Below are 21,987 nucleotides of genomic sequence, written 5' to 3' on the forward strand. Positions count from 1 at the left end.
AAAAAGAAGTGTTCCTTTGTTAGATGATGAGAGAATTTTAATAATAGCATTTTTACTGTCTTTTTGCAGCTTTTTAAAGCTGCCAAAACACAACAAACAATGAGGTAACCTAAATTTCTGTCAGTATTTATAAAATTTTACTGACTAGGACTGAGCGCATAATGTGTATCTAAAGATAAACGTTGTCATATGAACAACCAGTCAGTAACAACGCTAAAATTATTCTCATTAGTGAGTTATAAGCTGTATGTTTGATTCATTAAAAAGAACCAACTCATTAAAGTCGTTCATTCGCTTTTGATTCAGTAGCGATATTGTGGCGTCAGTGTCACAATGCCGTACTAAAATGTCCTAAATAAGAATTCAGAATCGTTAGATGGACATTCAAGAAAAATAAAATGTTTTCATATTTGTTTGCTAAGATTTGCCAAGCAAATTAAGGCCTAGTACCCCAAGTTGGCTGTGTCAGTACAGTAGTTGATCAAATGTGAGCTGTGCTTTAAAATGGCACTGTAAGAAAAAAAAAAAAAATTCTAAGTTGTAAATAAAACAAATATTTTTGGATTACTTTTTACAAGAAAACACTGGGGTTTTTTTCTAAATAAATTTCGCATTTAATTTATTGTTACTTGACATTTCTTTGCAATTATTTGTGAAATTTACTAGCAATTTCTGAGTTTGTTCTAAAATTGTTTCAACAACATTTTTTTCCAGTTTATGTATATTGTGTCGATCAATTTCATTTAATGAAAATCCTGACTGTTCTGGCACATGCTGAACATATTCCTCAAGTTCCTATTTTGTAACTATTCTCAAGAAGTAAAGCTCTCTATTGTATTTAGGTCATCTAGCTGCAGATTTCAACCCTTCCACTCATATGCTTCATCTAATCAGTAAGCTTTTAAGATGGTGAAACTTTGCCACATTGACCTGTTAGCAACACAGCTGCAGCAGTGGGACTGTCCCCTGCCGCGTCTCTGGCCTCACTGCAGATCAGGTCTAAGGAGATCATGGACGTTTCAAGTCCCAGGACTGAAACTTCATCAATGGAGCCTAGTTCCAAGCTTTTCTGCTGCAGATCCGTGAGGCGTTGCATCCCTCTGGTATATAGACAGGAGCTCTACCACATCCTGTGCATGACTGGACCCCTGGTATGACATTTTTTTCTCTCACTTACACTCATGTATGAATATAAAATATTAATCTATTCATATTAACATAAAGGAAACTTTGGAAGTTTTATATGAATTTCACCTCATGTGGTAAAGAATGAATCTGCAATCCAGAAAAACAAAGAACTGTCATTATTTCCTCCATATACGTAGCTCAGTGCTCTCATGTACTTCTCATCCACTGAGAATTCTCAGGTTGTCATTCCAGGTTGCATCGCGCATTCTGAATTATCTCCTGCCATTTGTCATAACAATGTTTTGCGGTCGCCTGGGAAACAGTGTGCTGGCTGGTTATGGAATGGCCTCAGCTGTGAGTTTATGTTTTGCTCTGCTTATTGTTTCCCTGGAGTGTTGCATACTGTTTGCTTTGTGGTAAAACAGAAAAACTGGTGCATGAAATGCAAATGTTGGCACAGTATTGTAAAAGTTCAGCCATCAGGGGTTTGACGTATCACACGCCTTTGGGTTTGAAGCTTGTGTATTGAAGTAGTTCAGAGCATGGCTGAGAAGAAGCTGATGCTTGTTATTCTGATTCATCAGACGATAAACATAACAACTGCAGCTACAGGTGGAGGTCTTGCATTGGCGGCTGACACCCTTATCTCTCAGGTATGAAAATATGTATGGATATGCAGTGGGGTCCAACAGGATGAGACCACACCAGAGAGCTGGGATTTAAACCTAAATTGAATTAGGGGGGACAAAACGAAATAAAGCATTGGACCCCCTGGATCTCCTGCAACGAAACATGAAATACATAACATTCTGCTGAAATTCTAAATTTGGTACCATATGAGACATTCAGGAATACAGAATACATTTGAAGTGTCTGAGTTCTGATCTCATGTTCTTGTCAGACCTACGGTGGGAAGAACCTGCGCCGTGTTGGCATCATCTTGCAGAGGAGTGTCCTGATCCTCCTGATCTTCTGTTTGCCCTGTTGGGGTCTGCTCATCAACACCCAGCCCCTCCTCCTGCTGCTGGGTCAAGATCCAGAGGTGGCCAGGTGATTCACTGCAAAAAAAATAAAACAAAATAAATTAATTCAAATATTTTTGTCTTCTTGTTCAGTAGAATATCTAATCATATATAATATTTTAAATTTATTTAATTTTTGTTCATATTAAAAATGTTGTAAGATATTAAAATATATTTAATTTGATCTATTTTACCCTATTAGCATTGTGCTTTCTCTTGTTTTAAAGGAATCTTTTAATGAACATTTGCTGAGTATTTACTTACCCTCAGGCCATCCAAGATGTAGATGAGTTTGTTTCGTCATCTGAACAGATTTGGAGAAATTTAGCATTACAACACTTATTCACCAATGGATCCTCTGCAATGAATGGGTGCCGTCAGGACGAGAGTCCAAACTGCTGATAAAAACATCCCAGTAATCCACAAGTAATCCACACGACTCCAGTCAACAAATGAATGTCTTGTGAAGCGAAAAGCTGTGTATTTGTATAAAAAAAAAAGCATCATTAAGGTGCTGTAACTTTAAACTTTCATTTCTGGCCAAAATACCAATCCGTAATTCATAATAATGCTGGATTACAAACATGCAGCTTTCACTTCACAAGATATTAATTGATGGACTGGAGTCATATGGATTACTTCTGGATTATTGTGATGTTTTTATCAGATGTTTGAACTACAGTATATTTTCAGCAAATTTTCATTTTTTGGGGTGAACGTCTAACACAATGTATTGATTGCGTTTATGCTAAAAACAAGAAAAACAAATATTTTTCAGTGGGAAAAAGTTTCAAGATATATTCTCTAAAACAATTTGCTTCAAGAAAATGTATCTTGTTTTAAAGGCGTTTATGTTTTACTGGATAACAAAACAAAAATATTGATTTATTTATCGGCCAACAGTAGGTTGCGCTAAAAAGTAAGTGGTGAATGGCTCATTGTTTACTGTTTAGAATGAATAAATAATTTTGACAAGAACCAAAAAAAGCAATATTTATTCATGTTAGTGTAAAGTTATAGATCCCCAAGGTTTTGTACAAACAAGATAGTGTCTGAGAATGACAGTCCTCCCTATCTCTAGCAAATATATTTTGCAGCATTTTTTTTCTAAATAAATATTGACATAAAAAAATGAGGCATTTTAATGTGCACAGGCACACGTTGTAATACTTAATTTAGATGCAGGCCCAGATGGAAATGACACTGCGCAGCAGATTTATTCTGCTGTATAATAACTCACAGCTCTCTTTTTTAAATCATTCATGTTTCCTTGTCCTCTATTTCACAGTTACAAATGTGCTTCTTTTCAGGATAGCTCAACTCTATGTGGTTTATTACCTGCCAGCAGTTCCAGTGAGTCATAAAAAATAGCATAATTTTCCTCTTGCCAGCACAGTTACATAATTTACATGATACAGCTTGAAATATGATACATATATATACACACCCCATCTTCAACCAGCAGAGTTTCTAATTCTCTCTCTTTTCACACAGGCTATGTTTTTGCATCAGCTGCAAGTAGCCTATCTCCAGAACCAGGTATGCAATCTTTTTTTGGCAGATAAGTGCAGATAAGCACCTTAGCTGAGTTCTTCAAAAAGCATTGTTGCATGCAAGATCTTAAAACCTGTAGAGCTGTGTAACTATCACAGTCAGCCTCCAACTGTTACGGTATGATCTTTATTGGCAGAGATCATCTCGCTGTATGATACAGAGTGACTTCATATGTGTCACTCAATGTAATTTCACAGCAGTGACAATAGATCCAAAGCATGGTTTAACAGTGGTTGTTTTGGGTCTGTAGGGAGTGATTCTGCCTCAGATGTATGCAGCCATTGCAGCCAACATTGCAAATGTGGTGACAAACTACATCCTTCTGAACTGGTTGGACCTTGGGTTATAGTAAGTTTGAAGGGTTGTAATCCCTGTCAATCATTTATACACAGTTATGCTGTATTGGTTATTTACACAACAGTTCCGGTTCTCGAAACAGATTGAACATATTTAGTCATGCAGTAATGTGACTACTTGAGCAGTTAAACTGTTTATTCAATCGATTCATTCGAAGACACTGATTCATTTAGGAATAAATCAAGTCACTGTCTTTATGAGTGTGTTATTGCATCCTTCACTGAATCAATTTGATCAAAAATGTTGATGAGTGAGTCATTGCATCGTTCACTGAACCAATTCATTCAAAACACTGATTTAGGAATGATAGCCTCTAATAGTTGCGACACGATTCTATGAAAATCATTCTAAGAAAAAAAATCATGCTTTGGCAAGTCATAATTATGACTTTAAAAGTCATAATTGTGAGATGAAAAGTTGAAATGATGGGCTTGAAGTTCAGAATTATGACATACCAAGTTGAAATTTTGACTTAAAAAGTCATGAGATAAAAAGTCAAAATGATGACTTAAAAAGTCATTTTTGCCTTTTTATCTCATAATTTTGACTTATTGTCATAATTATGATATTTTTGTCAAAATTCTGAATATAAGCATATATTCAAATCAAAATTTCTGATGTAGTCATAATTATGACTATTTCATGATATCAACTTTGTGTCATAATTACGCCATTTAAAGTCATTATTTTGACTTTTCGTCTCATAATTATGCCTTACCACAGCATGATTTTTTTCTTATGTGGCAGAAAAAGGCTTCCATATGATTCTGCTATGGCTCTGTTTGGAACTATTTTTGTTTGCAGAGTAAAAATACTAAGTAAAAAAAAATGACATGGGTGGAGTTTGTCCTAGTCCAGCTCCACCTCTACGGATCTAATGGGTGGAGCTTGATCTAATTAGGTTTAGTGATAGAGTTAGGGTGTGGCTGGACCTTCAAGCACCAGCCATTACATCCAAAGAGGGGGAGCTGAACGTTAAGCTCCACCCATTGGCTATGCACTGACCATATTGTGTCTAAAGTTTAATAAGTTATTCAGTATTAATCGTAATCGTAATCGTACTCTGATATTTGGAACAACTACACTTGTTTTAGTTTGATACTGCTTAAATTTGAATCCGTACAAGGACATGCAACTACTGTACCATTTTTACAGTCGTGTATTTTTCTGGCTTTTGTATTTCAGTGGATCTGCTGCTGCCAATACCATATCTCAGGTCTATATTTGTGTTTTCCTCTATTTATATATTCGCTGGAAGAAGCTCCATGTTGAAACATGGGGAGGTGAGCTAACTAGCTAGTTAAACTTACAGATAAACCAGACAAACTTACTATATTGTTTACATAAATGCATAAAATACCACTCTATGTCTGAGAAATCTTTCTCTGCTCTCCACAGGCTGGTCATGTGGCTCTCTGCAGGAGTGGGATGGATATATGAAACTGGCCATCCCCAGTACCATGATGCTCTGCTTTGAGTGGTGGATTTATGAGGTTGGAGGATTCTTAGCAGGTGCTTTTTAAGACTAAAGTCGAAAACAAACCTTTGTGTTAATACACAGAAACCACTGCCTGTAAACTGAAATTGAATTATGCATTTCATTAGGCCTAAACATGAAGAATGGCCTCCAATTAAAATGTCTGTTTGGATGTAGTGCTTAATGTGGTTTAAGGTTATTAATTTCAGCCACAAATTATTTTTCATGCATGATTGCTTTAGGAAAAGAGAAAATCCTTGTGTAAAAGCTTTAACACAGAGAGAAACCACTTTAATGCAACATTATAATACTGTCAAACGCATTGCCTTATGTCCGTCTCTTTCAGGCATGCTAGGAGAGTTGGATCTGGCAGCTCAGCATGCAGTCATTATGCTGGCTTTTATAAACTACATGGTAATTTAAGTCCTAATTTTGACCCAATTATAACTTTCCCAAAGGAAAATTAGCAAATGCTTCCATTTTCCTACTATGTCCCTTGTCAAACAATGATTTACTTGATACATTATCAGACAAACAAAGTATATGAAATTTATTAGAGAACTCAGCAGGTTTTTTTTTTAATTAATTGATGCTTATATTTAGCACGGATGCATTAAATGGATCAAAAGTGACAGAATAGACATTTTTAATGCTGTTCTTTTGAACTTTCTAAATATCAAAGAATAATAACTGCATAACTGTTTCCATTGCTAATAACATGTTTCTTGAGAATCAAATCAGTCAGCATATTAGAATGATTTCTGAAGGATCATGTGACATGGCTGCTGAAAATTCAGCTTGATCAACACAGGAATAAATTACATTTTATAAAAATATATTAACATAGAAAAGTGATTTTAAATGATAATAATATTTTAATGTATTTTTTATTTTAAAAAATGTGTCCTAGGTGAGCATAAGAGATGTCTCTAAAATGACCCCAAACCTTTGAACAGTAATGTATTTTCCTGGGATGCCAGTTTCCATTAGGGATTCAAGGTGCGGCGTGTGTACGTGTGGGTAATGCACTCGGAGCAGGAGATACGGCCGGAGCGATCCGCACCAGCAAGGTGTCCCTCAGCTGCACAGGTTTACAAACAGTCATATTCCTTTGAGACACATTCATCTTTCATTGTCTGCTCATGTCTGACACGTCCTTTTTCTTTTCCTTTATCTTTTGGATGCAGCTGCCTTGGCTGTTTTGCAAGGTCTTGTGCTTGCATCAACAAAAACTGTGATTGGTTTCTTATTTACATCAGACGGGTAGGTATTTGTTTTGCAAATCAGACTTGCAGTAATGATGTTCTTTAAACAGTACTGTACTGGTGATTGTGTCTTATTTTGTAGGCATATTGTGGCACTCGTCTCCAAACTCTTGAACATCTATTGTGTGCTTCAGTTCTTTGATGGTCTTGTTGTGAGTACTTTACATTGCTATTATTATTATTATTTGTTTTTTCAGAAGAATTGACAAGTGATTTATTTTTATGCATGGCTTTAGATGGCTGTGTTTTCCAAATGCACTGTTTGTTTGTTTTTTCCTTCTTAAAGTAAAAAAAAATCCAAAAATAAGTACTTTTTTTTTTTAAGTTGAAAAATTGTAGGCTATATAATAAAAAGTTATAAATAATACAAGATTAAAAGAAAATACCATTTCAGTCTTTCTACCTAAAGGTTTAATGTTTAATTCAATGTGTTACTTGCCATTTTTATGCATTTGTAAAATCTGATAGCTAAAATTAATTTAAAGGAAATTTTACACCAATTTTTTTCACAATAAATATATACATTAAATAAAACATGTATAATGAGTAATGAAGAATGTATCTTGAATGAAGTTTATTTTCTCACCCCATTGGTGAATTGTTTTTCTGTTTTTGAAGCATAATTTTAACAACAATATAGTTGCCAATGGGATAAGAAAATATTTTCTTGGACAAAATCGTATGCACGTTTTGCTCCTTAAGTACATGTTTTTTGCAGTGTAATCATTTAAGTGTTTGATTGGCTCACCTGGAACGCACAAACGGATAAAATGTATAGTTTGAATGCACAGTCAGATAAATGTTCTGTAAATGCAAAAATGTAAATGTCTAAATGTATTCTTTTGTTCTGTCCTCAAGTGTGTCAGCATGGGTATTCTGTTGGGTTCAGGGCAGCAGAAGATTGCAGCTGTAGCTAATTTCTTTGGGTATTACTGCATTGGACTTCCACTTGGCACCTCGCTCATGTTTGCTGTGAAACTAGATGTTGTTGGTTTGTTTTCCTTCATTTTTTCATGCTGTGATCTTATTAACAATTCAAATAAATTGTCACTCATTGTACTCGTTGATATTCTGTGACCTTGTCATCTTCTGTGGTCACCATGTTAGCATCTGGTTTCTAAATCATAATTTCATTGGGTTGAAGCACGTAGAGAACATCAGTGGACGCAGTACAGGTCCCTGCAGAATTGCATTAATGCATCTCGAGCACCCAGAACAGCATTCATTCAAACATTTCTGTAATGAGATAACAGCTGTCCTACAGCAATGTCCTCTCTTGCTTTCACAGGCTTTTGGCTGGGACTTCTCATTTGCGTATGTGTGCAGTCCAGTTTTTTCATTGCAGTCATTTTTAAGATCAACTGGGAGCGAGTGACCAAAGAGGTATATTTCAGTATTTCAGGTGCGCTTCCTATTTTTGTTTTTTTGTAATCATCTTTACAAAAGATCTTTTTAAGATGTTTAGTAAAAATGAATTACAATTCACAGTCTATTTTACTTCATAACGTGTTGAAAACAGATATTCAGTGAGGAAAAAAATATAGGGTGAGACTTGATTATGTCCATCAGGATTTGATCAGATTATGAAAAGTGGCTTTTACATACCAAAATGGATCCAGACTGAATGTGAGTTTGATAAAACAATGTCTAATTAGCTTTATTTACTTTATTTTTTAAAGCTGTTTGTTAACATTATCCAGTAGCTTGTACTGCCCATATGATGTCAAAAAAAAAAAATGTTTATTATTATTATAAAAATCTGATTATTTTATGTATTAATATTATGAGTTTATTTACATTGTGAATTTTGACGTTTTATTTATTTATTTTAAAGCTTATGATGTCAACAGAAAATATATATTTTTTTTTTTTAAATATTAAAATAATAATATTAAATAATAAATGCACTGAATACAGTACATTATTTACAAAAATATTTAATAGAAATTATTATTAGTATTATGAATTAAATTGTTATTATTATTATATAAATCTGATTATTTTATGTAGTAATATTATGAGTTTATTTACATTGTGAATTTTGACTTTTTATTCAGCTTTACACTGCAAAGACTGATGCGTTGTATGTATAGATTGTTGAGTAAAGCTGATAAAAAAACAAAAATAAAATGTTTTTGTTGTCATGCAATTACAGTTATTTCTTTCCAGAAATGCAAGTGTAATTTTAGTTAAAATCTCCATGCTTTTAATTATTTTCTGTTCTCATCAATTATATGGTATGATGTATGGTACATCCATAACATTTCAGGCAGTGGAAAGAGCTGGAAAGCGTAAAATCCCTGCAATGTCAACTCCGGATAGTCTCACAGCGAGACACAGAGAGGTATGTCTGATGACTTTTACTGATCTTAACACAAAACATCTCTGGAAACTGAGCTTGATGTCTTGTCTGCTCTCAGAATGGGGATGAGTACATGAGCATGAACTCGAGTGATCAGAACGAGGAGCCAGACGTGGAGGAAAAGCTCTCTACCGCTCAGCTGATCCTCAGGAGGGGTCTGACCACCCTCGCTGCTCTTCTTATCCTTGCTGTAGGAATAGCCGTCCATCTCACTGTACCTTTACCTGAGGTGTCTTATGCTGTCAGAGCAAATACTACTTTGGACTCAAACTTTACTACGCCTTCATCTCTCATCCATTCAACTTCAATCTCTATCTGAAAACCAGAGCATAGAGCTGTAGCTGTTTGTACATACAGTATATCCCAGGTATTTTCTGTTTAGCCATTTTCTAGAAAGTTATAGTTTCCAAGTGTCAATCTTAAGTGTCAATTTTTCAAAATTAAAATAAATAAATAAGCTTTCCATTGATGCATGGTTTGTTAGGATAGGACAATATTTGGTCGAGATACAACTATTTGAAAATCTGGAATCTGAGGGTGCAAAAAAATCTAAATATTGAGAAAATCGCCTTTAAAGTTGTCCAAATGAAGTCCTTAGCAATGCATCTTACTAATCAAAAGTTACGTTTTGATGTATTTACTGTAGGAAATTTTCAAAATATCTTCATGGAACATGATCTTTACTTAATATCCTAATGATTTTTGGCATAAAAGAAAAATCTATAATTTTGACCCATACAATGTATTTTTGGCTATTGCTACAAATATACCCCAGTGACTTAAGACTGGTTTTGTGGTCCAGGGTAACATTTAATCATTTCTGAAGCATTACATACATGAGGTTTAAAACAATTAACAAACCAACAGAAATGCAAATATATATTTTTTTAAGAATATTTAGTTTTATTGGAAAACAAAACAAAACACTGGTTAAGAAAGTACTATTTTAAAAGGTTTTATCTGAAAACCTGCAGACGACTTCTTTTTTATATATATATACTTTAGAAAATTAACTTTTCGTTTGTTTCGAAATTGTATATTTTATTTGCAATTTTTTAATTCCCAGCTGGCAGCAGCAGTTTAATGATGTTTTGGACTCTTATGTTTGACTGAAATTGTTTGAGAACAACATTGATAGGATAATCTATCACATCTTTACCTTTTCCCCAGGGATTCATGGGGCAGAAAGTCATTTTTACAGTCACCTTGAATGAAACAATCCCATCTCCTGACCATGTTCTGCAGTAATGAGAAAGGAAAATGCCACAATCCTTAGAAAAAATCAGGGATTTGTACCCTTTTCCTATTTTACTCGTGTCCTCTGACACATTAAGCCTTTTATGTTAGAATTTATGATTCTTAAAAGAAACAAAATACAAAGCACTTTTTACATGTATTTTTAAACATCATAGCTTTGCATAATATGCAACAAATACAACTGCAGAGTTTTCAATCATGAGCAGTCTCTGAATCATATTTTATATAATCAGTCATTCCTGATTTTATTTGTTTTGATTAAAAAAAAAAACAGATTAAAGGTGAAAATGATAAAACAGATGTTCTGATATTCATTCATCCTTAGCACACATTCTTAATATTTTAAACATAATTTTAAAAAGAATAAAAGGAGACATATTGGTGTATGCACAATATTTATTTGGCAAATGATGGAAAATTACTAAAATAACTTGCATGTATAATTTGTTACTCATCACACATTTGCAATATTAAAATTCATGAGTACAGCTATATGAACTCAGAGCAGCTGTTACAACATCTTTTTCTTTCTCTCTCTTTTTTCTTATTCTTTTTCTTGAAATCTTGCCAGGACTTTCAGCTTTGTGAACATCACACTGGTTCAAAGGTTGGTGTGAGGCACTGAGGAGGAAGGGAAAAACATGTTAATGTTTGCCTTTCTCCTTAAAAAAGTCATCCTTTTTATGAAATCGCATCTACTGTATATGATGGTCCAACACATCGTGAGTCTAATGTACGTTAGTTTAGGTATTAGTCACTCGTGAACTTGATTCTTGGAAGCTGATTGATGATTCATTGATTTGTTTGTAAATGTTCTTGGCTGTGAGTTGTACTATATGAAGAAACAAACCAAAATAGATCTACAATTACAGTGACATTACCGGCAAATGACAATCAAAAGCCAGTTGTAATGATAAACAAATCTTGGCTTTTAAATGTTAAAGTCATATTTGTGGCTCTAGGTTGAAAAGAGCAGCTGGATGAATCATTTCATATGGGTTAATGGAGGGGGTGTGAATGGCATATCATGTGAATGGCATGCATAAGCAAAAAATATTTGTCATTGTAATCTGAAGGTCATTGAAAGTGAAAAGGCCAAAGGTCATGTGGAGTATAAAAAACCTGAGAACGAGATGATTTAGTAGCATAAGTTTTATGCAAAGTGTATTTTTACACATTGTATTGTTTAATGTTTTTAAAGAAAGACATCTCTTATGCTCACCAAGACAATCAAAAATACAGTAAAAACAGCAATATTGCGAAAAATGATTACAGTTTAAAATGTTTTCTTTTTTAATGTATTTTGAAATGTAATTTATTCCTGTGATGGCAATGCTGAATTCTCAGCATGATTACTCTAGTCTTCAGTTTCACATGATCCTTCAGAAATCATTCTAATATGCTGATTTTCTACTCAAGAAACATTTCTTATCATCATGATGAAAACAGCTTTATTATTGCTTAATATGCTTAATTTTGCTCAGTGTGCACTGCTTAATATTTTTGTATAAGCCATAATACATTTCTTGCAGGATTATTTGATGAAATAAGAGGTTCAAAAGATCAGCATTTATTTCAAATGTGTTTTTGTAACAATGTAAAATGTCTTTAATGTCACTTTTAACCAATTTAATGCATCCAATTGCTGAATAAAAGTAAAAATGTATTTTGAAAAAAAAAAAAACATTTGTAAGAATTTTAATAGTAATTTTTAGTATTTGTTTACTTGAGGAGTACTTTTTTTTTGTGGTGTTTAGAGTTTTCATATGTACACCAGAGAACACTCCACTAGTAAACGATCCACCAAGCTGTGATACAATAAGTCAATCATTTAAGTAACAATAAGTAATATGTAAAGCTTTTTTCAAAGTAGTAACTTTGTTGTTGTGGTGGAGCTAGAGCCAACTGTAACTCAGGCATGGGTTACATAGTTAGAGCTGGAAGTCTTCTGCTGTTAAATACACTAAACTATACATTTTCAACTCAATACTGGCTATATTAAATAGAATCATTATACTTATTACATTTATGTGTTGTAAATACAGTTGTTAATCAACTTGTAATTAGATTTTAAAAATAACTGATTGATCTTGTGAAAAAATCTATCATCACACAATGCAACTCTTTGCCAGGATTGCAAACATCCTCCTCCCATCCTGTGGATTAAATCAAAGCTTCTCATTGTCTTCACCTCAGTTAATCAGTAAGCCTTCAAAGGTGCTGAATGCGGACCTGAAGAATGAACAGCGGTAGAAGGGTCCCTTACAGTCTATGAAGCAAAGCCAGGCCTCTTACAGTGTCTTCGAGGATCACTACTGAGAAGATCATGGACGCCTCGAGTCCCAGAACTGATGCCGTGTCAATGGAGCCCAGTGCCAAGCTGTTTTGCTGTGGTTTTGTGAGGCGTTGCATCCCTCTGGTGTATAGAGAAGAGCTATGCCACATCCTGTGCATGACTGGACCCCTGGTGAGGAGTCTGTCACATACCCATCATGATAATGTGCTATGCTTGTTTTGTATGAATAGTAGAGAGCTGGCAGAGAAATGCAGCCACTTATACAAAAAATTATCCATTACTGAATAGACCATGATCTGTTTTGGGTACAGTTTGTATTATGTCTTCATGCATGTCCATTTGAATATAAATGAATCCTGGATGAGTTGATTGTTGATTGTTAAATGCATCCATAATCATGTACGATATGTCTTGCATCTTGCATAAAATAAATACTGAAAAAAAAATATGCCTGTCATGAATAGATTAGAAATCACATTAAGAGCATGGGATATTTCCAAAAGAAGATCAGTTAAAGAAATTGGTTTACAAATAAAATTCTCTCAAGAATCTTCACAGAGGTGCTTTGTTTTTCATCCATGTGACTGTGTACTTTCACAGCCATAATCCATGTGAGTCCAGAACTTTCATCTTAATTTTGTGCTAAATATTTCTTTGTTTGTATTCTTAGCTTGTGTGCCGGTTCCTGAATTTCCTCCTTTTCTTTGTGGTGACAATGTTCTGTGGCCGCCTGGGGAACACTGTGCTAGCGGGTTATGCCATGGCCTCAGCTGTAAGTCTGTTCGATTCAAAACTTCTGCCGGCCAATATGTGTTATGGACCACATTATTAAGATGTGCAATGTAGTTATAGAGCATTAAGCAAAATGTGTTTGATTTGTTTTTCAGACAATAAATGTAACAGCTGCAGCAACGGGGTTGGGACTTGCTTTGGCATGCGACACTTTGGTATCACAGGTGTGTTTTATACACAAATATCACTCCAACTGCTTAATAAAATAATAAACCAAAAGCCTGAAATAAAAAAAAATAAATTAAATAATGAAAGGACTACCGTGAATCACACAACAGTTTTTGACAGCAATGAAAATGAGGCTGTGAGGGACTTAAGTACAGTGCGTTTAATGGTTGTACTGTTGTTTAACAACATACCGATTGTTCAGCTGACAAAATGTCTTTCCGAAAAAATCTTTCAGTGGACAAAAACTCCATAAACAGTTGTGAAAATTGTTATTTATCAGTTTTATTTAGTGCTTGTTGTTAGTTTATATGTGTGAAATTCAATATGGCGTCTAACCTTACTAAGGTCTATAAATAACGTGTCTTGTTTATGTTAAATACTTCAAAGGCATTAGAATACAAATGATTCTCCATTGTTATATTCAAGCATATTGTATGACGTCTTGCATTCCATATAGATGAAATGCTGTATGATATGCAAAGAAATCGACATAAATAACATTAACAGGTTTTATGTGTTATTTTCATTATAGATCAGTTAAAGTAATTGGTAAAAACAAGATTCTGTCATAACATTTATAGTCATAAAACATTTTTAGGTTGATTCCCCTAAACCGTTAACACAGGTCATAGTAAAAGGTAGGCTATAAAGCTTTCACTGAAGCAAAGGTAAAAAAGCTAAAAGGTACATTTTTGTCCCTTATTTATCCCCATGATGGTATATACAGTAATAGTATCTTAAAAGCACATAGTACTTTAAATTACATATTAGTGTTTATTTACTTACATACCCAAAGAGTAAAAGTACCTTTATATAAAAGGTACAAAGAGTACCTTTTGAAAAGGTACTATCCTAGTGACGGTTTTGTACCTTGTTTTCTGATAGTGTATAGTAAAATAACTAATAGCTTACGACAGTCTTTCATCTTGCCCTCAGACATTCGGGAGTAAGAACCTTCTCCGTGTAGGCGTCATCCTGCAGAGAGGCATCATAATTCTGACGCTCTTCAGTTTGCCCTGCTGGGCTTTGCTTGTGAACACCCAGCCTCTCCTTCTCTATCTGGGGCAGGACCCTGAGGTGGCCAGGTGACCGGCGCACTCTTTCTGAACATATTTGGATTGATATTGACTGCTGAATGCTGATGCACTAGAGTACACTATGGAGACTGACTGACTGACACTTTCTCTCTCTCAGGATTGCACAGCTGTATGTGGTTGCATATTTGCCAGCAATTCCGGTAAGGTCCACTAATGGATGATTATGGATTGCATTTCCAGCCCAGATGAACTCAAATCAAATAATTCTTTTTATACATTGCTATTCATCCTCATCCTGTCCCATGTCTATATTACAGGCCATGTTTCTGTATCAGCTGCAACTGTCATATCTTCAGAACCAGGTACATACAATGATTTTTTAAGGAAATGAACAACTTAATAACTGCATTCAGTTCTTGTATGTTGATATTGTCATGCTCATGAACCCTCTGTAGGGAGTGATCAAGCCTCAGATGTTCGCATCTGCAGTTGCCAATGTTGCCAATGTGATAGTGAACTACTTTCTGCTGTACTGGTGGGATTTTGGAGTCTAGTGAGTATAAATGTTTTCCATATTATTTATGTGTCTTTTCACATGTCTTTGGTTTTCAGTATTCTCATATTTTTCTGTTCATTTTTAGTGGGTCTGCTGCTGCAAATACCTTTGCTCAGGTTTTTAATTGTTTTGCCCTGTTTTGTTTCATCCGCTGGCGGAGGCTCCATGAAAAAACTTGGGGAGGTGAGTTTTGTGGATGTTACTTTGAAAGTGTAGTTTGCAAAAAAGCTACTTGATTGCCTATTTTTTTAAACTACCTAGTCAAGCTACTTTTTGTTACTTTAGTCTTTTTCTTGAACAAAATAACGCTTTGAATGCTGTTTAGGGTGAACCATTTTCCTACAATAATTCGGATTTAAGCATATGACAGGGAGCATCGTTTGGAATGATTCGATTCACTAAATTGAATTAGACTTTTCACGGCCGTCCACTGGGAGTCGATTCACTGGAATAATTCTTGCGTATATATTCTTCTGCATATGGCAGAGAAAAGACGAGGCCATTAACTAAATCGAATAAGACTTTCCAAGACAATAAATTGAATCAGACTAACGCTTCTCACTATAATGAATCGCTAATAGGAAAGTTTCTGAAGAGCGTGTTTGTCTTGTTACTGGACAACCTACACAATTTAAAAAACATAACCTTCGTATAGCTGAAAGGTTAGTATACCGTCGCTACTTGCTACATTTGCTTATTTACTTCTGAATGCAGGTCCCTGTGTGAAGGTTGGTTGGGTCATGAAGGTTCAAAACACACTCAGACTTAATTTCTTACGGGTTTCCTTTTCCTCCAAAAGGGTGGTCTTCAGAAGCCTTGCAGGATTGGGGGTCCTACATGAAGCTAGCCATTCCCAGCACACTGATGACCTGTTTTGAATGGTGGATCTATGAAGTTGGAGGCTTCTTGGCAGGTACATTCCGTGGTTATAATAGTGAACTAAAACCATAAAAAAAATAAAAACAAATGTAAAATATTGATAAGAACTATTATAGTATATCAATAGTGGTAAAATAACAGTGGTGTATTCACAGTACAGAAAATAAATATGTTTATGTTTGTATACTTAACCAGTTTGCTTTTACTATTGTTTTTTCATTGAATCATTCCTTCATGAATAACTCTCCTCTTCCCATCAGGAATGCTGAGTGAGGTGGACCTGGCTGCTCAACACGTGGTTATCATGCTGGCGTACATCAACTACATGGTGTGTTTGGATGATCTGAGAATATTCATATTATCATAAAAAATGTGCCTTTTCCTTTTCATGATGGTGCTGTTTTTGTTCACCTCCTTCTTATATGCCAGATCCCATTAGGAATGCAAGGTGCAGCGTGTGTTCGTGTGGGAAACGCACTTGGTGCTGGAGAAACAGCTGCTGCCATTCTCACCAGCAAGGTGTCTCTCATCAGTGCAGGTAAAAACATTTGATATCAATCATCCGCAAGCCTGTCGACAGTCATATGCAGCACCGATTGATGTCATGTAAACACGTTCATTTTGTTCCCCAGCTGTTATAGCAATCTTTCAAGGTTTTGTTCTGGGCTCGACAAAAACAGTCATTGGCTACATATTCACTTCCGATGAGTAAGCCACTTATCTCATTATTTCAAGCACCAAAAAAATAACAAATGTTTGTTGGCATAAGTACACTTTAACAAATCTATAAACACTCCAGTCTTCAAATTAAGAATTAAGACTTAACAGAAACAATGTCAACAACAGCTGCGTTTCAGTTTTCCATTTTGTGATGTTTGTCATATTTAGGGCTATAGCAGAGCTTGTGTCTCACCTACTGAACATCTACTGCCCTCTTCAGTTCTTCAATGGAATACTGGTGAGTTCTACGCAACTTTTTTTTCTCTAATTTTTTAACATTTTTACCAGTGACAGTATATAAATTGAGGAGAATGGACCACCTGTATTGAAATGAATGGGAGAATCTGTAATGCAGAAGTATAGGAGTGTAGGAATGAAAGTACTGCCTTTTAGTTAAAAGAGCCAGTCTTCAGAAACTTTGTAGCATGAATTGAACTAAAAAACAACAACTTATGATGCCTTTGTTGCAGTGTTACTTTAGTATTATTGATATACTACCATAGTTTTTACATTTTAAATTAGATTTTATATTTTAAATGATTTTATATTTAATGTTTAAAATGTATAAATTATATTTTATTTGAGTTATTTTATGTATTTTAATTAGATTTTCTTTATATTTTCAATAAAATTGTTTTCATGTTTTTGTTCATTTTTAGTTTTCTTGTTAAAGTTTTAGTAATTTTGTTGTTTTTGTCATGTTTTTTTTAAATGTGTATATTTTCATGAATTTGTATTCATTATTTTTAGTTGTTTTAGTTATTTTAGTACTTAGTTATTTCAAGTTGAACTAAAAAAATGACTGAAATAAAATGTATGGATGTAATGTATATGTGCCTGTGTGCAGTTACTGTATTAAAATGGATATTCAAGTCAAGTCAAGTCACCTTTATTTATAGCACTTTTTACAATACAGATTGTTTTCAAAGCAGCTTTACAGTGTTAAACAGGAAAATGGTGTGTCGATAATGCAGGAGGACAATAGTAAACAGTCAATTTTTCAGTGATGTCATCGTCCAGCTCAGTTCATTTCTCTTCAAATAGTGTCTGTGCAATCAAGCAGACAATATTGCCAGAAATTACGTTCATATTATATTATATATCATTTCTGTTGGTTTGTTTGTGTGTATTTGTGTATATTATGAGTTCCTGTACTACAGTTTTCTTTTCTTTCAGGGTGTTGGCATGGGCATTCTTCTTGGCACAGGGCAGCAGAAGATAGCCGCTATTGCTAACCTCTTTGGCTACTACTGCATTGGACTCCCATCGAGCATTGTTCTGATGTTCACAGCTAAATTACAAGTTGCTGGTTCGTCTAAATGTGTCATAATGACTCTTGTCACAATTACTGGTGTTCGATTACAGTGAACCTATTAATATCTACAATTATTTATTGTGTGCTCTTTCAGGCTTTTGGCTGGGCCTCCTCATTGCAGTATTTTTGCTAGCGATTTTTTTCATTGTGGCTATTTTTAAATTAAACTGGAAGAAAATGACAGAAGAGGTAAGCATATCAGGTCTATTAAAACGGCACCTTTCTTCTGATTATACTCCTCATGATCATGTGCTGAGTTGATGACTAAAAGAGGTTCTTTCTCTTTTAAAGGCAATTGAGCGTACAGGAAAGAGTGCAAGTGGAGCAGCAAATGGAGCAATGACCCCGAACCATCGCAACAGCTTCTACCAGGTGGTGTTCAATGCAGAGGTATTTTTTCTGTCTTTGTAGTTTTTATTTTAAATAATCAACAAGAACTAGAAGTTTAATGCATTAACTAAAAAAAAAAAAACACGAATGCATTCAATGATCTCTGCTGATTTGTACATTCATACATACACATTTAAAGGGACGGTTCACCAAAAATAAAAATTGTTATTTGCTCATCCTCATGTTGTTCCCATGATAACTATCTATGACTTTATTTGCATTTCACAGAAGAGATTAAGATATTATGAAGAATGTTTCAACAGTTGTGTCCATATAATGAAAGTCATTGGGGTCAAAAACATAATTGATTGACATTTACATTGATTGTGTTGACAAAAAACGCTTACAGTCTATCTTACAGTTTCAGAATGGGAATGGATACGTGGTTGTGAGCTCTCAAGACCAGGATGAGGGGCTCAACCATACTGTGGTGCACGAGGGGCCAAACGTGACTCAAGTGGAGGAAAAGCCTGCAGTTCTGCTCTCTACCGCTCAGCTGATCCTCAGGAGGGGTCTGACCACCCTCGCTGCTCTTCTCATCCTAGCTGTAGGAATAGGCGTCCATCTCACTGTGCCTTTACCTGAGGTATCTTATGGTGCTGGTGCAAATTTTACTTTGGACTCAAACTTTACCACAGCCACTCCCATCTAGTCAATGAGTATCGTTTGAAACCTGGACCTCAGATAGATTCACTGTGAATATCTCTATGCTGTGAACATGAGAGGTAATGAAGAAATGGTATTGAATTAGAAAAGTAGAAGCATTTTCACATTGGTCTCAGGCTGTATATTGTGACCTAGACAGATGATTATATTTTTATTCTGTGTGCACTTGCTTTGTCCACAGTATTAGGCCAAGTAGTAAGAAAATTGAGCAGCTTAGCAGGAAAAGGTCTGTTCCCCAGTGACACAGTCATATAATCTCTTCAGTTGACATTTCTAGTCAGGCGGCTGGAGAAATGCTGCCAAAAAGAAGGCATTCTATAAAGCCGCTGTCATATATTGAGAAATCTGTATTATTAAACAAGGTGGAATGGTGGAAACTCGAAGCAAACGTTGTCAGTTGCATGCGGAACCTTCCTAAGGAATCCTGCCTGCCTATATTAAGGGGCTGTTCAAACAGAACACGTTTTTGTGTTTAAAAGTGTGAGTTGCAGGCCAGTGGAATGAAAAAAAGCATGGTCTAGAGCAGTGGTTCTCAAACTTTTTACAGCGGCGTACCCCCTGGGGCATATAACATTCGTCTGCGTACCCCCTCTCTTCCACTTAGACCGCAGTCACACCTTTTCTATTAAAGGACATTATTTGCCCTCTTAAATTGATTTACAGGTGCATTTTTTACCTTTATAGAGGCAAAGATTTTCTATCCTTATTAATTGTATGTTATGTTTTATGTATTCTTGACATTCCATTAAATGTATTATTAATATAATAAATAAAGCAATAAATGATGGCAAATTGAAGTGATAGCCTACTTGTAGATTTAAAAATAAAACCGCCAATATGTGGCGGCAAGTATTAATGAGCCAGGTGTAGCGTCATTCATTCATTCATTCAGTAACTAAGCAAAATGCTGTAGTTATGAATGGGTTATTAATCACTGACTCTCCAAATCATTCAAAGCCGCAGATTCGTTCACTAATGAAACACCGTTGTATGTTGCTTGGAAACGCACACCAGATGATAGGCCTACAGATTTCATTGGAACTATTTTGTTGCAAAATATAACAAACATGACAATATTCTGTTTAAAATGTAGGCTACATTTAAAATGTAAAATGTTCACTTAATATGACCTTTTTTGTTGAACTGTTGTAAAAATTGTCACATTTGCCATTGTTTGGATATTCAGGGAAATTTGCATTCTTGCTCGTATTTTAAACATGAAAACAATAACTCGCACAGGATATGTGTCTTTATCGAAAAGAGTTTAAATCGATCTCAATGTACAGTGCGTGTCAATATTTGCTCTTCATGTGAAAGATCTACTTTAAAAATACCTTGAACAGCAGCACAATTTGCTAAAGCAGCATATTCAGTGGCCATCCTATCACATGCACGCTGCTTGTGTGGATGCAGTCAGTTTTGACCGCAAAAGATGGGATAAGCTGATTGGATACTTCATACTATTAAGTGAAGATCTACTTTAAAGATACATTGAACAGCAGCTCTGTTTGCTAAAGCAGCATATTCAGCAGCCATCCTATCACATGTACGCTGCTTGTGTGGATGCAGTCAGTTTTGACCGCAAAAGATGAGGTAAGCTGATTGGATATCATGTATTTGATTTGGTTTTAATGTTACTTTAAGTTGGGGTAGAATTAAATGAATGCCAAAACTCTGAATTTTGTTCGCGTACCCCGTCTGTCACTTCACGTACCCCCAGGGGTACGGCGTACCCCAGTTTGAGAACCACTGGTCTAGAGACATGCTTTTTAAAAGTTGAACTTCACTTAATTTAAGCACCACACTTTTGGAATTACATATCATGCGCGAGGTCCTGCGAAATACACAAGAAGGGGCTGTTCACACAGAATACGTTTATGAATTCCACTGTGCTGCTTTTCAGTTGTTTTCTGTGTAAAAAATGCAATAGATGGGCATGTTTCAACATAGCATTCTAAAACCACAGTGTTTAAGTTAAAAGAAATTCAACTTTAGACTTTGTTCCTGATGGAACCATCAGGGAACCCTGATGGTTCCATCAGGGGCCATTCACGCAGAATGGGGTTTTGCATTGAAAAACATGCATAGTAAAACATGCATAGTAATTAGAGGAATGGAAAACAGCAAGATCTTGGTGTTTTTTTTAAGTTGAACTTCTTTTAACTTGAGTGCTGCATTTTTAGAATACAGTGTCTTGCATGAGATGCTGCAAAAGACATGAGATGCAAGCACAACAGTCAAAACGCTTTCTGTGTGAACAGCCCTTTACACTGCCTTGGCTCTTGTGTTTTTAAACACAAAAAAACATTCTGAAAGAATGGTTCTTAAATGGTTTACACTGGAAGCATCAAAGCAAATGTTTAGATCCATTTGTACTGTTGTATGAAGTAGAACAACCACAAGGCGTACTGTACATCAGAAATAGAACAGGATATCCGTTTATTGTTGTCTTTCATTTTTTGTAATGTAAATCATTTTTAGTTTTAAATTTAAGTGGCTTTGTGCATAAACTGTATGCACCACTTATATATACTACATTATCTACTTTTTATCATAAATATTTTGTCCGTCGCTCCATCCTAAGCCTATTAATATATATTCACATATATGCTGATATGCCTCTCCACAGCTCTGCTGTCATATTGTTTGTTGCTAACTTGTTATATGTAAATGTTTGATCCACCTATATCCCATTAAGATGAACTAATCAAAGGAATTTTCCTGGTTAAACAGTCTGATGTGATTG

At 35.1% G+C, this 21,987-nt stretch overlaps 2 protein-coding genes across 2 annotated transcripts; both read left to right on the forward strand.

Moving 5' to 3' along the window:
• Window positions 1-1,010: 1,010 nt before the first annotated feature.
• On the forward strand, window positions 1,011-10,413 carry LOC107664896 (multidrug and toxin extrusion protein 1). The gene is made up of 18 exons (XM_016455583.1): window positions 1,011-1,151; window positions 1,381-1,482; window positions 1,713-1,781; window positions 2,030-2,178; window positions 3,461-3,503; window positions 3,645-3,689; window positions 3,955-4,052; window positions 5,247-5,344; window positions 5,460-5,573; window positions 5,885-5,952; window positions 6,519-6,627; window positions 6,726-6,801; window positions 6,886-6,955; window positions 7,662-7,794; window positions 8,092-8,186; window positions 9,073-9,147; window positions 9,224-9,406; window positions 10,336-10,413. Exons 1-18 carry the CDS (start codon window positions 1,011-1,013, stop codon window positions 10,411-10,413), a joined length of 1,746 nt encoding a protein of 581 aa, XP_016311069.1.
• Window positions 10,414-12,653: 2,240 nt separating this feature from the next.
• Window positions 12,654-19,738, forward strand: slc47a4 (solute carrier family 47 member 4). The gene is made up of 17 exons (XM_016455592.1): window positions 12,654-12,889; window positions 13,389-13,490; window positions 13,606-13,674; window positions 14,615-14,763; window positions 14,873-14,915; window positions 15,033-15,077; window positions 15,171-15,268; window positions 15,357-15,454; window positions 16,071-16,184; window positions 16,411-16,478; window positions 16,580-16,688; window positions 16,783-16,858; window positions 17,039-17,108; window positions 18,047-18,179; window positions 18,280-18,374; window positions 18,477-18,575; window positions 18,937-19,738. The coding sequence occupies exons 1-17, from the start codon at window positions 12,749-12,751 to the stop codon at window positions 19,225-19,227; spliced, it is 1,800 nt and encodes a 599-aa protein (XP_016311078.1). The 5' UTR covers window positions 12,654-12,748; the 3' UTR covers window positions 19,228-19,738.
• The last annotated feature ends 2,249 nt before the right edge of the window (window positions 19,739-21,987 follow it).

Source organism: Sinocyclocheilus anshuiensis, unplaced genomic scaffold (genome assembly GCF_001515605.1).
Source record: "Sinocyclocheilus anshuiensis isolate Anshui unplaced genomic scaffold, SAMN03320099.WGS_v1.1 scaffold319, whole genome shotgun sequence".
NCBI lineage: Eukaryota > Metazoa > Chordata > Actinopteri > Cypriniformes > Cyprinidae > Sinocyclocheilus > Sinocyclocheilus anshuiensis.